The 14,904-nt window shown below is 41.2% G+C and overlaps 1 protein-coding gene and 1 pseudogene across 13 annotated transcripts in view; both read right to left on the bottom strand.

Annotated features, from left to right (window-relative positions):
- SPECC1 (sperm antigen with calponin homology and coiled-coil domains 1) overlaps nt 1-14,904 on the bottom strand; it is a 313,351-nt gene that overhangs the window by 198,892 nt on the left and 99,555 nt on the right. For all 13 annotated transcript variants that reach the window (XM_063599215.1, XM_055101224.2, XM_063599212.1 and 10 more), the window contains one exon: nt 13,384-13,519. In XM_063599215.1, the coding sequence (XP_063455285.1) occupies nt 13,384-13,519 (136 nt within the window). The remainder of the gene's footprint in view (nt 1-13,383; nt 13,520-14,904) is intronic.
- LOC100973332 (BTB/POZ domain-containing protein KCTD9-like) lies at nt 10,828-12,124 on the bottom strand (annotated as a pseudogene).

Below are 14,904 nucleotides of genomic sequence, written 5' to 3'. Positions count from 1 at the left end.
CAATATTTATCTCCCATGGACTTGGACAGTCTACTTAATCTCTTTATGCCTCAGTCTCCTGACCTATAAAATGGGAATGATAATAAGGATACTATTTCATAGGGCTGTAGTAAAGACTAAAGGAGACTATATTCATTGCACACTGAGAACAGTGGTTAGCACATAGTGAGCAAAGAATGCTAGTCACCGGTAATAGTAATTCTACAGCAGGTAAAGATGATGAGGGAAGAAAACAAGTCTCCCTACCTGAGACAAACAGAGTAGCAGAAAAAAGAACTCTGGAGTCGGACCTGGGTTTGAATTTGGGAACACTACCTATCCTGGAGCCTTCGCTTCTTCACATGTCAGATGGGGATAAGAATACTTACCTTCCATGTTAGACGAGTTCCCCTGATAGGAGCCCAGAGTTATTCCCTCCCCATGTCAGAGAGGACAGGTGTCTCAGGTTGGAGCCTCAGGCATTACCTGGTTGTGATGCAGGTAAGTGGGAGCATGCAGGGGTCCAGGTATCAGCGAGGACACGGACACGGACAGTTTCTTGGCAGTGAGCCAATCACGACTGCTTGCCCTTACTGATCACCATCTGAGATGTCTGAGATTCTGCAAGCATCAGAGTTTGGCCACAGTAAAACTAGCCCTTCACATTTATTTTGCCTTTTAGAAAACACTGATATCAGTTTAAAATAGTGACATGTCTTTGGATCCCACGTGTGCTATATAAAGAAACATCTAAATGGGCACTTCCATGTCTCGTGGTTTTAAAAATGTTTTAAATGTGGCTACGTGAACCTCCTTCTAGCTGACTGCTGTCTCCAGAAGAGATCCACGTTCACTCCTCATCCCTTGGGAAGGCCCATCAGATTTCATCTCACTCATCCCACTGCTAACATGAGCAGAAATCTTACCCTACACCAACTTTACAATCCATCAGGAGAATCCAGCAATCCCACTTCCAGGTATATACCCTCAAAAAGTCAAAGCAGTGTCTCAAGGAGATATTTGTACACCTGTGTACAGAGCAGCATTATTCGCAATAGCCAAAAGGTAGAAATAGGCCAAGGGTCCTTCAACAGGTGAATGGATAAAGAAGATATGGTATATCCATACAAAGAAATATTATTTAGCCTCAAAAACGAAGGAAATTCTGACACATGCTACAGTGTGGATGTACCTTGAGGATATTATGATGAGTGAAATAAGCCGGTTGCAAAAGGACAAACACTGTGTGATGCCACTCCGATGAGGAACTGAGAGCAGTCAGATTCAGAGACAAAGAACAGAATGGTGCTTGCCAGGAGCTGAGGGAAGGGGAATGGGAAGCGAGTGTTTAATGGGGACAGAGTTTCACTTTGAGAAGATGAAACAGTTCTGGAAATGGAAGGTAGTGATGGTTGTACAACAATGTGAATGAACTTAATGCCACTGAACTGTACACTTAAAAATGATTATGTGTATTTTTCCACAATTCAAAAACCAGGGAAGTTGAGAGCCAGCTGGCTCTCCCCTTCAGAATATATCCAGACGCAGCTGCTGTTCCCCGGTGCCACGGCTGCCAGCCCAGCCCAGGTCACTTCTTTCCTAGACCACAGCCCTAGCCTCCAAGCTGGTCTGCTTACCCCATCTGTCCACTCTCAACAAGCAGCCCAAAGCAGTCCTTTTAAAATGAGGTTGGGTCATATCACTGCTCTGTGCAAAACCTTGCAAAAGTTCCCCAGTGGAGTCAAGAGTAAAAAATCCAAAGTCCTGACAGTGACTCGCAAGCTCCCCCATCTTTCTATCCTCCTCCCCAACTGCTTGTTCACTCTGCTGCGGCCCCACTGGTCTTCCTACCACTCCCTTGACGTGGGGGACATGGGCCAGCCGTCATCTCTGCCTGGAATGTCCACCACTCCAGCTGTTCACCTGGTTTCTCATCTCTCCCACGTCTTGCTCATGTACCTTTATGAAGGCAGGGATGTTTGTCCTGCTCACTCATATAGTCCTTTTGCCTAGAACAGTGCCAGGCACATGGTAGCCACTCAAAGATATTTGTTGAATTAATCAATAAATACAAGCATTGTTTCTAAAGTCAGAAACATTTGTCAGAACCAGAACTTGTAGCAGAGGAGCAGAGGTGGGTGCTTTTGACAAGGCTGCCACCTAGTGGCTGGATTCCTTGACAGCCTTCTGGGGGTTCCACAACCTTTCACTTGACCCTGGGGCAGGCAGGGAGGACCCTGCACACAAGGAACCTCCTCATTCTCTAAAAGCCACACCACTGTGTAACATGAGATATACACAAAGGACACCTCAGGGAGAAAAAGAATAGTAAGAACTGGAATCCAGGCCAGGCACAGTGGCTCATGTCTGTAATCCCAGCACTTTGGGAGGCCAAGGCAGGAGGAACCCAGGAGTTCAAGACCAGCCTGGGCAACATGGCGAGACCCCGGTGGTGTGCACCTGTAGTCCCAGCTACTCGAGAGCTGGGGCAGGAGGATTGCTTGAGCCCAGAAGTTGGAGGCTGCAATGAGCTATGATTGCACCACTGCACTCCAGCCTGGACAACAGAGCAAAACTCCGTCTATAGAAAAAAAAAAAAAAAGAATTCAGAATTCTTTTTTGGAATTCAGATAAGTGAATAATATTAATGAAATAAAACCAATTAGAAAAAGTGGATGTTCCATATGGAAACCTGGGGTGGGCACGGGAGAGAAAAAGTCAAATTGGTTTGACCTTTCCAAAGCCAAGGTTCCTGGTCTAGATAAAATAACCATGCTCTTCCTATGGCTATTGTGAGCATGAATAGAGACAGCAGCTCAGAGAAGCCAGCACAGTGCAGGCAGGTGGCAGGGCTCAAAAACAGAAGCCCCTTTTGTGATTTTTGCTGTGTTCTTGCTATTGTTGGAGCAAACTTTGGCATAGCCCCAGAGAACAGCATAAGGCCTGGAAACCAGAAACTGGAAATAGTCTTGAAAAGAATGAGGAAGCTCATGCCTCCCCATTCAAGCAGTTCCAATACCACCCATGACAGATGGCAAGTTGGCGCCCTAGGCAAGGCTGAGACAATAATAAAATTATTACGACCAAAAGATTACATGATTTCTCCTGGAGTAGATTTCAGGGATTCTCCCTGAGGACAGATCAGCTCCCAGGAAAGGGTGCAATAAAATATAGGCTGACTATAGATTTAATTCTTGTAAGTTCAAAAATCACAACACTGTATTAAAATTTCATGACAAAAATCTTTCTCAAAATTAATACAATTGAAATAAAATATAGATAATACCATGCTATGCATCGTAGAAAACTTGTCCCCAAGTCAGAAGTACAAAAACTAAGTCTTGCATGGCATAAAAAGAATTCTGCCCCCTACAAGTCTATTATATAGTTGATTTCCTCTGAACAGAAATTTCCTCTGAAAGGAAATCAACTATATATTGCCAGAAGTCCCCCAATTTCCTTTAATTTTATTCTTTTCCTTCACAGCTAAGCCTATAGAAAATTGGTTTAAGTCCAGTGAACATCTCATTTCTAACACACTAAATAATTTCCATCTTTGTATCAACTGTATTTTTTTTTTTTTGAGACTGAGTCTCACTGTGTTGCCCAGGCTCGAGTGCAGTGGCACGATCTCGGCTCACTGCAGCCTCCACCTCCCAGGTTCAAGAGATTCTCCTGCCTCAGCCTCCCAAGTAGCTGGGATTACAGGCACCCGCCACCACACTTGGCTAATTTTTTTGTATTTTTAGTAAAGAAGGGGTTTCGCCATGTTGGCCAGGCTGGTCTCCAAATATCTCAGGTGATCCGCCTGCCTTGGCCTCCCAGAGTGCTGGGATTACAGGCGTAAGCCACCCCACCTGGCAGTACTGAGATTTTAAAACCCAAGCTTATTACTACAGGGTGAGTATCCCTTATCCAAAATGCTCAGGACCATAAGTGTTCTGGATTTCTGATTTTTTATTTTGGAATATTTGCATTATACTTACCAGTTTAGCATCTCTAATCCGAAAATTCAAAATCCAAAATGCCCCAGTGAGCATTTCCTTTGAGCATCATGTCAGTGCTCAAAAAACATTTCAGATTTTGAAGCATTTGGGATTTTGAATTTTTGGATTTGGGATGTTCAGCCTGTACAACTAGTTGCTGTAGTCCCAACCAGCATTTTCATTTTCCTGGTTTTCACGCATGTAAAATAGACAAAATGCAATCAAATACTGAAATGATTACCGAAACAATACTATACAACTGCAGAGGTGGTAACACCTGCAACAGAGAGGCACTGCATACCACTGCTCCTAACGGTCTGTCCTAATAGACTGGTATTCACCTATTCCAAATGAGGCAGTCTGGGGACAGCATGACAACGTACAAAAGTATCAGCTGTCCAAAGGTGCTACAAAAATGTTGAGGACTACTGACATTTAAAAATAAAAGCTCTCAGCTGGGTGTGGTGGCTCACGCCTGTAATCCCAGCACTTTGGGAGGCTGAGGCAGGTGGATCACCTGAGGTTGGGAGTTCAAGACCAGCCTGACCAACATGGAGAAACCCGATCTCTACTAAAAGTACAACATTAGCTGGGCGTGGTGGCGCAAGCCTGTAATCCCAGCTACTCAGGAGGCTGAGGCAGGAGAATCACTTGAACTCAGGAGGCGGAGGTTGTAGAGCGCCATTGCACTCCAGCCTGGGCAACAAGAGTGAAACTCCGTCTCAAAAAATAAAATAAATTTAAAAAAATAAAAGCTTCATAAACAAAATGTAATTTTCAAATTCAACCCTATTAAGTCAAATAATTTAATTTCACTTAAATGAAGTAACTGACAAACAATTTGTATAACTAGAAGAATAATAACTGTCACTTACTTTTCATTACAGTCTATATAAATTATTCACAGACCTTTTTCCCAACATCACTGTATAGTAGATATGTAGCTATTTCCTTCCTTTGACAAATAAAGGATGCCAATGCCCCTTGGGGCATGGGAACTTGTCTACTTTAGGAGCCAATATGAAACCAAGGTCTTTTCCTAGAATCCTGTGCAAAGGAGCAGATGCTATAAGCAAACAATAAAAAAAAATCCACCAACAAATGGCTAAAGAACACTACAAAAGGCAAGTAGAAGAGGAAGGATTTTGTGAAGGCAAAAAAAAGTTTAGTTTATATTTATATTATCTAAATTTATGTTGTATTTACCTTGTTTTTAATTTTGTATAGCAATGTATGCATATGTTTAAAATGTTCAAACAGCACAGGAAAATCTAAAATGAAAAAATTTTCCTCTGCCACTATCAATTCTGCTAACTCTCCTCAAAGATAATCATTCTGACATCCTTCCAGGAAAAAAAAGTTGATTTTAATAATTAATATATACTTATAAAACCAAAACCAAATTAAGGTTATACCATATGCACCATATTATTTTCCCCACTTAGTAATGTATATTGGAAATCTTTCCCTATCAGTACACACAAATCTACTGTATTCATTTTCATGCCTGTATACTATTCTACTGCACCAAAATCACATTGTTCAACCAGCCCTGTATGAATACATACTTAGGTTGTTTCCCATATTATACTATTATAAATAATCATGCAACTGAACTTGCTCATACATGTTGGCATCCTTTTCCAAGAATATCAGTAACCGTTAAGTGCTAAATAATAGAAATGCTTGGTGAAAGATTAAATTAATATTTAGATAGATATTACCAAATTGTCCTTGTGCATCAACCATATGTGGCTTCCTTACACCCTTAATGACACCAGAAATGATAAACTGTTTTAATTTTTGCTAATGTATTAGCGGAAATTATATATCTAATTGTTGTTTTGCTTTATTTATTTATTTATTATTTATTTATTGTGAGACAGGGTCTCACTGTTGCCCAGGCCGGAGTGCAGTGGCATGATTCCAGTTCACTGCAACCTTCACTTCCCAGGTTCAAGTGATCCTCCCACCTCTGTCTCCCAACTAGCTGGGACTACAGGCGCACGCTTCCATGCTTGGCTAATTTTTGTATTTTTTGTACAGATGGGGTTTCACCATTTTGCCCAGATTGGTCTCGAACTCCTGGGCTCAAGCAATCTGCCCGCCTCAGCCTCCCAAAGTGCTAGGATTACAGGCATGAGCCACCGCACCCAGCCTTGCTTTACATTTCTTAAGTAAGGCTTAGTATCTTTCCACTAGCCATCTGTATTTTTCATGGGTGCTATATATATTTCTATTATATTATTTTTCCTTTTCTTTTTTTTTTTTTTGAGACAATCATCCCACCTCAGCCTCCCAAGCAGCTGGGACTACAGGCACGCACCCAGCTAATTTTTATTTATTTATTTTTGTAGAGATGAGGTCTCACTATGTTGCCCAGGCTGGTCTTCAACTCCTGGGCTCAAGCAATCCTCCCACTTTGGCCTCCCAAATTGCTGGGATTATAGGCATGAGCCACCACATCTGGCCTATTTTTCTTTTTCTTATTGATTTGTATAAACTGTTTGTAAATAAGCATTTTGTTACATGTATTGCAAATAATTTCTTCTTTTTGCAAAGAAGTTTCTTATATTTATGTAAGTACATTTTTCATCTTTTCCTTTATGGCTTCTGTGTCTGTTCCTACTTAGAAAGGTTCTTCCAAGGCCAAGACTACAAATTAATTCTCTGATGCTTTCTCTTTGTAGTTTTGCAGTTTCATTTTTTAATATTTAAATCTTTAATCCTCCTAGAATTTATTTTGATGGGAGGAATGAGATAGGGATCCAGCTTTATTCCTTCCTAAATACTTACTCGGTCACATTTTTGAGTGAATTATCCACCGTGATATGAAATGCCACCTTTCCCCTGTACTAAATCTTCCAGTGTATTCTGCACTTTGTCCACTGTTCCACTGAGCTGCCTAGCACCTCTTCAGTTCCAGAATGCCTAAGGTTAATCCCCTGATTACTATTGTCAGAATTTTCCTGGTTACTCTAGAATATTTATTCTGCTAGGTCAGGATTTCTCAGCAGCAGTACTGTTGACATTTTTGGGCAGGACACTCTCCACTGCAGGGACAGTCCTGCGCATCCTAGGATGTTTAGTATCTCTGGCTTCTACCCACTAGATGGCAGTAGCAGCCCCGAGTCATGACAGCCAAAAAAAAAAAAAAAAAAAAAAAAAAATGTCTCCAGACACTGCCAATTGTTCCCTGGGTTGGAACTCGGGGACAAAATCGTCCCCCATTGAGAACAACGGGTTTTAGATAAATTCCAGTTATTTTATTCATGTTTCCACTCCCAAATTCCCACTGAATCAAGATGAAAAGGAATTCTTAGAATAATTCAGACATCCTTATTACATTTTATATGTTGTACTAAGTTTAATCTTAATTCTATTTAATCTTCCTAGCTAAGAATCACATATATGCTTTCACTTATTTATGTCTTCTTTGAAGGACGTAAGACTTCTCCTTCAAAAGAGTTTTAAGATTTTATTTATAGATGCTCACACTATTTATTTCTAAATATTTTGCCCTTTCATTCCTTTATAAATAGAACTGTTTCTTACATTATCTTTTCTAGTCACTGGTAAGAAAGCTATTGATGGCCGGGCGTGGTGGCTCATGCCTGTAATCCCAGCACTTTGGGAGGCCAAGGTGGGTGGATCATGAGGTCAGGAGATTGAGACCATCCTGGCTAACATGGTGAAACCCCATCTCTACTAAAAATACAAAAAATTAGCTGGGCATGGTGGCGGGCACCTGTAGTCCCAGCTACTCGGGAGGCTGAGGCAGGAGAATGGCGTGAAACTGGGAGGCAGAGCTTGCAGTGAGCCAAGATCGCGCCACTGCACTCCAGCCTGGGCAACAGACCGAGACTCCATCTCAAAAAAATAAATAAATAAAATAAATAAAAAAGAAAGCTATTGATATATTATAGTCTACAACTAGCCACATACAGAACTCTTATTGTCTCTAATAGAATTTCAGAAAATTCTAAGACAATTTTTAGGAAATTCAAAGCATACAATGTTATTATCTGATTACAATCATCATTTTGTTCCCTCATTTCCAATATTTATGTACTTCTACATCTCTCTTATCTTACTGCCTTGGTTAGTATCTACCGAAAATTTTAGATGACTGGTGACAGTAAGCAACCTTGAATTATCTTTGACTTTAATGGGAATCGCTGGCTTTTGTTTGTGACACATACACATCATTAAAGAAGTCTCTGCACATGTATAGTCTATCAAGAGTTTGTTGTTAGAAAGATTGTTAATTGTGTCAAATGTATGTTCTGTATCTATAGAGATAACTGTACAGTTTTTCTTCTTTGGCCTGTTAATATGGTATGATAGATTATATTCCAAAATTTCTTAATATTCATCCATTCTTGGGTGGCATAAATTCACTTAGTTGTGATGTACACTACTGTTCTTTTAATTTATTGTTGAATCCCATGTGCTAATATTTTGATCTCAAATTTTTTTTATTTTTATTTATTTATTTATTTATTTGAGACAGAGTCTTGCTTTGTCACTCAGGCTGGAGTGTAGTTGCACGATCTCGGCTCACTGCAACCTCCACCTCCCGGGTTCAAGTGATTCTCCTGCCTCAGCCTCCTGAGTAGCTGGGATTACAGGCACCCGCCACCGCGCCCAGCTAATGTTTGTATTTTTAGTAGAGATGGGTTTTCACCATGTTGGCCAGGCTAGTCTTGATCTCCTGACCTCATGATCCACCCACCTTGGCCTCCCAAAGTGCTGGGATTACAGGTGTGAGCCACCGCGCCCGGCTGATCTCAAATTTTTATATTAATATTTGATCATGGGATCAGTCTTTTTTTTTCCTTTTCCACACTTTATATCATTTATTAATGCAGTATACATTAGATCTAAAATCTGCAGTTTCTAAACACACCATGTTATATCTTTCAGATCCTTCTGCAGTTTTAGGTTATTTCTACAGAGGTACCTTTAAGTGAGTGAATAACACATTCTATAATTCCTGAAAATATAGTACAGAGTGAAATGATTTAAATATAATTTAGGCAAATGTTGATTATGAAAATAGATAATCTCTCAATACAATACTTCTCTGTCTTGGTAAAAATAATAAAGCAAAGAAAATAATTCATTTCTGAAGTTGCTTTCCTTCACTTGTAAAGGTCTGATCTCCTCCCACTATGCAGCATATGTGCCCTTTACTGTCAAAGAAAGCTTTGCATATGTAGATATAGAAGAATAGACTACATAAATACTAAAGATGAGTCATTCTCCCAAAGGAGACAAAAGTGGTTTTCAATGATTCCTTGCCTCATGTTGATGAGTCTGTAGAATTCAGAACCCTGTGGACACAGCTAACATCCCTGCTCTTGGGGTAGATGTAAGGACACCAAGGTCATTGGTAGGGAGGTACAGGTCCTTCCTCTACTGTTGCAGAGAGAAAATGACTCAAGAAAAACGGGCTAAATTTCATTAAAAAACAAAAACAAAAACAAAAAAACAGGCTGGGCGCCATGACTCACGCCTGTAATCTCAGCACTTTGGGAGGCCAAGGCAGGTGGATCCCGAGGTCAGTAGATCAAGACCATCCTGGCTAACATGGTGAAACCCTGTCTCTACTAAAAATACAAAAATTAGCTGGGCATGGTGGTGTGCACCTGTAGTCCCAGCTACTCGGGAGGCTGAGGCAGGAGAATCGCTTGAACCCAGGAGGCGGAGGTTGCAGTGAGCCAAGATTGCGCCACTGCGCTCCAGCCTGGTGACAGACTGATACTCTGTCTCAAAAAAACAAAAACAAAAACAAAAAGTAAAAAATGTAAGTAAAAGAATCATAGGTGCTGACTGATTGGTGTTACATCTTGGATCAGCCAAATGCCTTTATTTTTACTTTCTTTATATATACTTTTTTGGTGGCTGTAATCAAATATATGTTTAAAATTCCTCATTCCCCACTGTAGGGTTCTAGCAGCAATTATATTACATTGCCTTTTAATAGGCAACTCTACCATATTCATTCATATTGTGTAAGCTTTGATTGCAGTAGATCTGGATTTAATATCTATTTCTAAGATGGCCCTATGTAAAACTATTTGGTATTTGAATTAAATGAATATTAATGACGCACCTTGGTTTTTTGGTTTTGAAGTATCTTCCCATGCTTGTGCTGATTGTATGAGAAAACTAGGCTAATAGTGTGAATAGACAGAATTGCTTGGTCTGGTGTTGAGTGGAACTTGCCTAGAATGACATTCTGAGAAATGCTCATTTGTAAGTGTTGTAGTGATAGGTAAGTTCTTCCTCCATCCGTAGTTCCACTGTACCTTTGGAATGACAGTGATGTACAACGATGTCTTTCTTTCCACTCTGTCTCAATCAGTAAGAACTGGATATTACTGTAATTTAGCTACTGTTTTGTTCTAAAAAGTAAACATCATAAAAATGAACCTGAAGAGTCTTAGGGAGTCTGATCTTACCATATTCATATGCTGTGACAAGTATTTAAAGGAGGAGGCATCACTAAAGCTATTTATAAACAACCTTTTCCAAGTTTTCATAAAGTTTTTACAATTTAAATATCCATACTGCATCTAGTATTCAATAAATATAAATTGCATATGTTGTGCTTTCCATAAATTAAAATCCTCAAATGCATCTCAAACCAAGATGGTATTTCCACATCATGCCTATTTAAAAGCAAATGTAATAGATACTACTCCTGGTCATACAACCAGGTAAACCCCCCTACCCTGTTCAAAAGGCAGCAATATCTAGTTTTCCTATATCTATTAAATGAGTGCTTTTCTGTTAAAAATCAGAACATGGAAAAAAAAAGTCAATTTTTTCCCTTATGCACCACTGAGAACAAGCATAATCCTCTAAGTTTTTTTTTTTAACTTCCTTACAGTGTTATTTCTTCTAGACAACTGAGCGGGTGGAGAAAGAAAAGTGATAAGGAAAACATTTTCATCTTGTACATCTTCCTCCAGCCCCTAAAATTCTCATCTAACACTTTGTGACATGTGTAGTGGTGTTAGCATCTCTTCAAATCTAGCTCCCTTCATGTTGGACCCTCTCAGGTTGGCTTCTTGAAGATCACACCCAGACAGATCACAGTTCTCTAAATCAGTTCCTGCTAGAGTTGCTCCTCTGAGGTTACAGTTCTTCAACTTTGCATTTTTTAAGGTAGTCACTCTCAGGTTAATTCCTGTTATCTGACTTCCTTCCATATCCACACCTTTCAGGTTAGCACCTTCTAAATTGGCTTTAAGACCAGAAGGATCCTCAAAATTACACAGTTTCAGGGATGCTCCTTCTACATTTGAACAGAGTGTCTTGACTCCCTGGAGATTTGCACAGTCAAGCACTGATCCAGAGAGATCAGCTTGTTTAAGATTTGCACAGCAAAGATTTGCATGTGCAAGACTGCAGTGGCTTAAACTGGCCATTTTGAAGTTAATGTTTCAAAGGTCCAAATGAGAAAGATCAGCACCACTGAAGTTCAAACCTTGGCATCGCAGTTCTGACTTGATTGAAGTTGCCAGCAAAAATCAGACAAATTCCTTTCAGGATATTGGTGAATGATCCTCCGGTGGTTTAGAATTCTTTATTGCCATTTCTAGGTGTTCAATCAATGAGTCAATACCAAAAAATCTTGCTTCTTCTAACATATCCAATAAATTAAAGCCATCATGTACAATTAGCTGTCCATGATGCAAGTAGTTCAAAATGGGTTCAAAGTACTCAGGACTTCGGTCAATTAAGAAAGCTCCTCTGTGATCTTGCTTATTTCCCAGACATCTTTGTCCTTAAACATGTGGGCCAGCATACTATCAGGTTCTTTATTCACTAAAGTGCTCTGTGTGGTTGTAAAGTACCGCCCTCCAGCATTTAATGTTAGCCAGTCTATGTGGAATCCTGACAATCCCTCAGGTGGTTTAGAATCTGTCAGGATCAATAAATGGCTCTCCTTCACACACAAACAAAACATCATCATCCCTGATCAAAGCAATATCATCAATCAGTCCACCTTTGCCATTATACACACTGGTGGCTTTTATGCCAAGTTTACCACTGGCCACAGAAAGCAAATCAGATAAAGTTCCACATACAGCAACCACCTTTCCGTTCTTGGGGCTGCCGTTCAGGAACAGGGCCACCCACCTCATCGCGCTGCCCCCCACTGGGTCCTGAGTGAGCCACCACCCTCCCACCCGATCCTCCTCCCACCTTTTTCTCCTTCCGCCCTTCCCCTCCCTCCACCCACTGGGATTCGCCTCCTTTCGCCACCTTCCTGCTTTTGGGGACACACCACACACATGCAATTTGTCCCACACCCGGGACTCAGCTGGTCCTCATTCCCACCCTGCCCCTAGGCTCCTCCCAGTCTGTCTTTTTTTGAGTGGGGCTTTATTAACTTTTGGAATCACTGTTAGGCTGGCTTGATAAAAATAAATGGTACTTTTGTTTATTGTATTTTAAAAACCAAGTGTGTGTGTATGTTTAATACAATATCAGTATTTACAATGGTAAAGCCATGATATAGAAAAACCAGGTCACTCCCCTTATATCCAAGAAAAGAATACCTTGTATGGTTTTCACAGATTCAACTTTTTAAAAACCGATAAATTAAAATATACCTTTTGAGATCTAGCCTGAATGTGACTTTTACGAAAAGAGCACAAAAATTGTAAGTGCCCCTTCAACACATTAAAAATTAATAACGATGTATTTCCGTTATTTTTCCCGTCTTAGACAATTTAGCAATACACTGAGGGCTGCACTGTAAGAGTTAGGCCATGAAAGCTTAGAGTTATTATCTATACACACAAAGAGAAAATTAAATAAATTCTTTGATATTTCATGTTTCACATGCTCTGAACTCAAATATAATGATTGAAAAACCCTTTTCTGATTCTTAAAAAATGAGTAACACTGAGAAGGTTCACAGCTTCCTGTTGCCATTGCCGTCCAAGCCACTCTGAGCAGCCTTCCACAGCTGCTGGGCGAGGCTCTTCCCAGCTTTCCATAGGGTTCAGTACAAATATTAGACACCCACCTTCGCAAGGGATCGACAGGGTTCATTCATTCCTCTAATGCATTCTGTATCAAGACAGCCCCAGAACATATGCCACCCTGCTTGGATGTCAGAAGGATTTCACACGTGCATGGTGACAAATGGACCTCCAAAGGGACCAAAGAAACCACAGCATGCCCAGTTACCTTTTGCTTCTCATCGGTCTCCCCACTCTATAGATGTAAACTCCCTGTGGGCAGCGACATCGTCTGCCTAAAACAGTTCCGGCCCAGGGTAAGTGGTCAAGAAATATTTCACGAGGGAAGGAATGGATGGGTCATGGGTCACTGAAGTGCTTCCATGCGGCCAGGACTGATGGCCTGCCGAGCCCACCTGCCCGGTCCCTCCTACCTGTGCCGCTCCTCAGGCGGCTCTCCGTGAGCTCCGAGATGGCTCCGGCAGTGGCAGTCTTCTTCAGGCGAACCACCCCTGATGCAGCGGTACTTCCTGGCTTGTTGAGCGTGTCCTCACTGCTGGCTCTCTTGAGCTGAGAGAGTTGGAGGGAAAGAGAGAGGATGAAGAGGTGGTTTTCAGGAAGGAGCGCTATAAACAAGCAGAGCATGGGAGCTGGGCTATGTGCCCAGCAGTCAAGATACAATAACAGCACTTTGAGTAGCATGATAGAGTGAAGTGAAAAAATGCAAAGCTACACAAACCTGTTTCTGTCATAACAGATCCGAGTATGATCTCCCATGACTGTTTCAAAGAGCAGTGTCTAAGACTGTGCGTGAAGAATACCATCAGGTCACACTTCAAGTAATGAGCCTAAAAAAATGTGGCTGGGCACAGTGACTCACGACTGTAGTCCCAGAACTTTGGGAGGCTGAGGTGGGAGGACTGCTGGAGCTCAGGAGTTCAAGACCAGCCTGGGCAACAGTGAGACTCTGTCTCACTAATATTTTTTTTTAATTAGCTGGGCATGGTGACACCCAGGAGGCTGAGGTGAGAGGATTGCTTGAGCCCAGAAGTTCAAGGTTGCAGTAAGCTATGATTGTGCCATTGTACTCCAGCCTGGGTGACAAAGTGAAACCTCGTCTCTAAACAAAAATTTTAAATAAAAAATAAATCTGCTCTCCTGGTGGGGGAAAAAAAGAATGGGAACCAATGAAAAAAGAACTGGGAGATGCACAAAAGGCAGGGTAGGGCAATGCAAAAGAAATTCCAGGACAACAAAAAAGGCTCATGACATAGGCCAGGAGGAGGTGGAGGGAGAGAAACAATCTGAGTATCTGCTGTGGCCTCACCACCAAGCATTCTGTAGATGATCTCACACAGAAAATGTGTTCAAAGGTGAGAAAGGAAATCTTGGAGGCTGGAAGACAGAAAAAAGCAGCGCCCTCTGTTCTGGCTTTGCTTTCTTCCCTGTCATGGGACAAACATTTGCTAAAAGGTGCTGAAGTCTAAGAAAGGAGACTCTTAAGTGATCCACACTTCAGGCCCAGATAGATTACATTCAACGTTAATGAGAAAAACCACAACTAAATTCTCTCAACCACTGTTGGGTCTTCATGAAAGAAGGCTCTGTAGAGGAACGGTGCCGGAAGACTGGAGAAGGCAGCTGCCCAAAGCCGTCTAATGTATCTGACATCCAGAGCACACAGTAAGGAAAAGCCCTTAAATCAATGTCGACATGCAGTGGGCGAGCCCCGCCCATCACACAGGCTGAAGGGAAAAGCCCTGCTCCATCCTACTCCACTGGCTTTGGGGTCATTTACTGAGAGTTAGAAGTTTAAATATTTGCATAATTTTTTAAAGTTTCCATCTTTGCATCATTTAAATTTCAGGGTGTAACCATCCTCACCCCACCATAGTTTGAAAGTGAATAAACACCAATACCAAGTGTTGGTGAGGCTGTGAAGCAACTGGAACACT

This window comes from Pan paniscus, chromosome 19 (genome assembly GCF_029289425.2).
Source record: "Pan paniscus chromosome 19, NHGRI_mPanPan1-v2.0_pri, whole genome shotgun sequence".
NCBI lineage: Eukaryota > Metazoa > Chordata > Mammalia > Primates > Hominidae > Pan > Pan paniscus.
The sequence above is the reverse complement of the archived record's forward strand: the minus strand, read 5'-3'. Positions and strand labels throughout refer to the sequence as shown.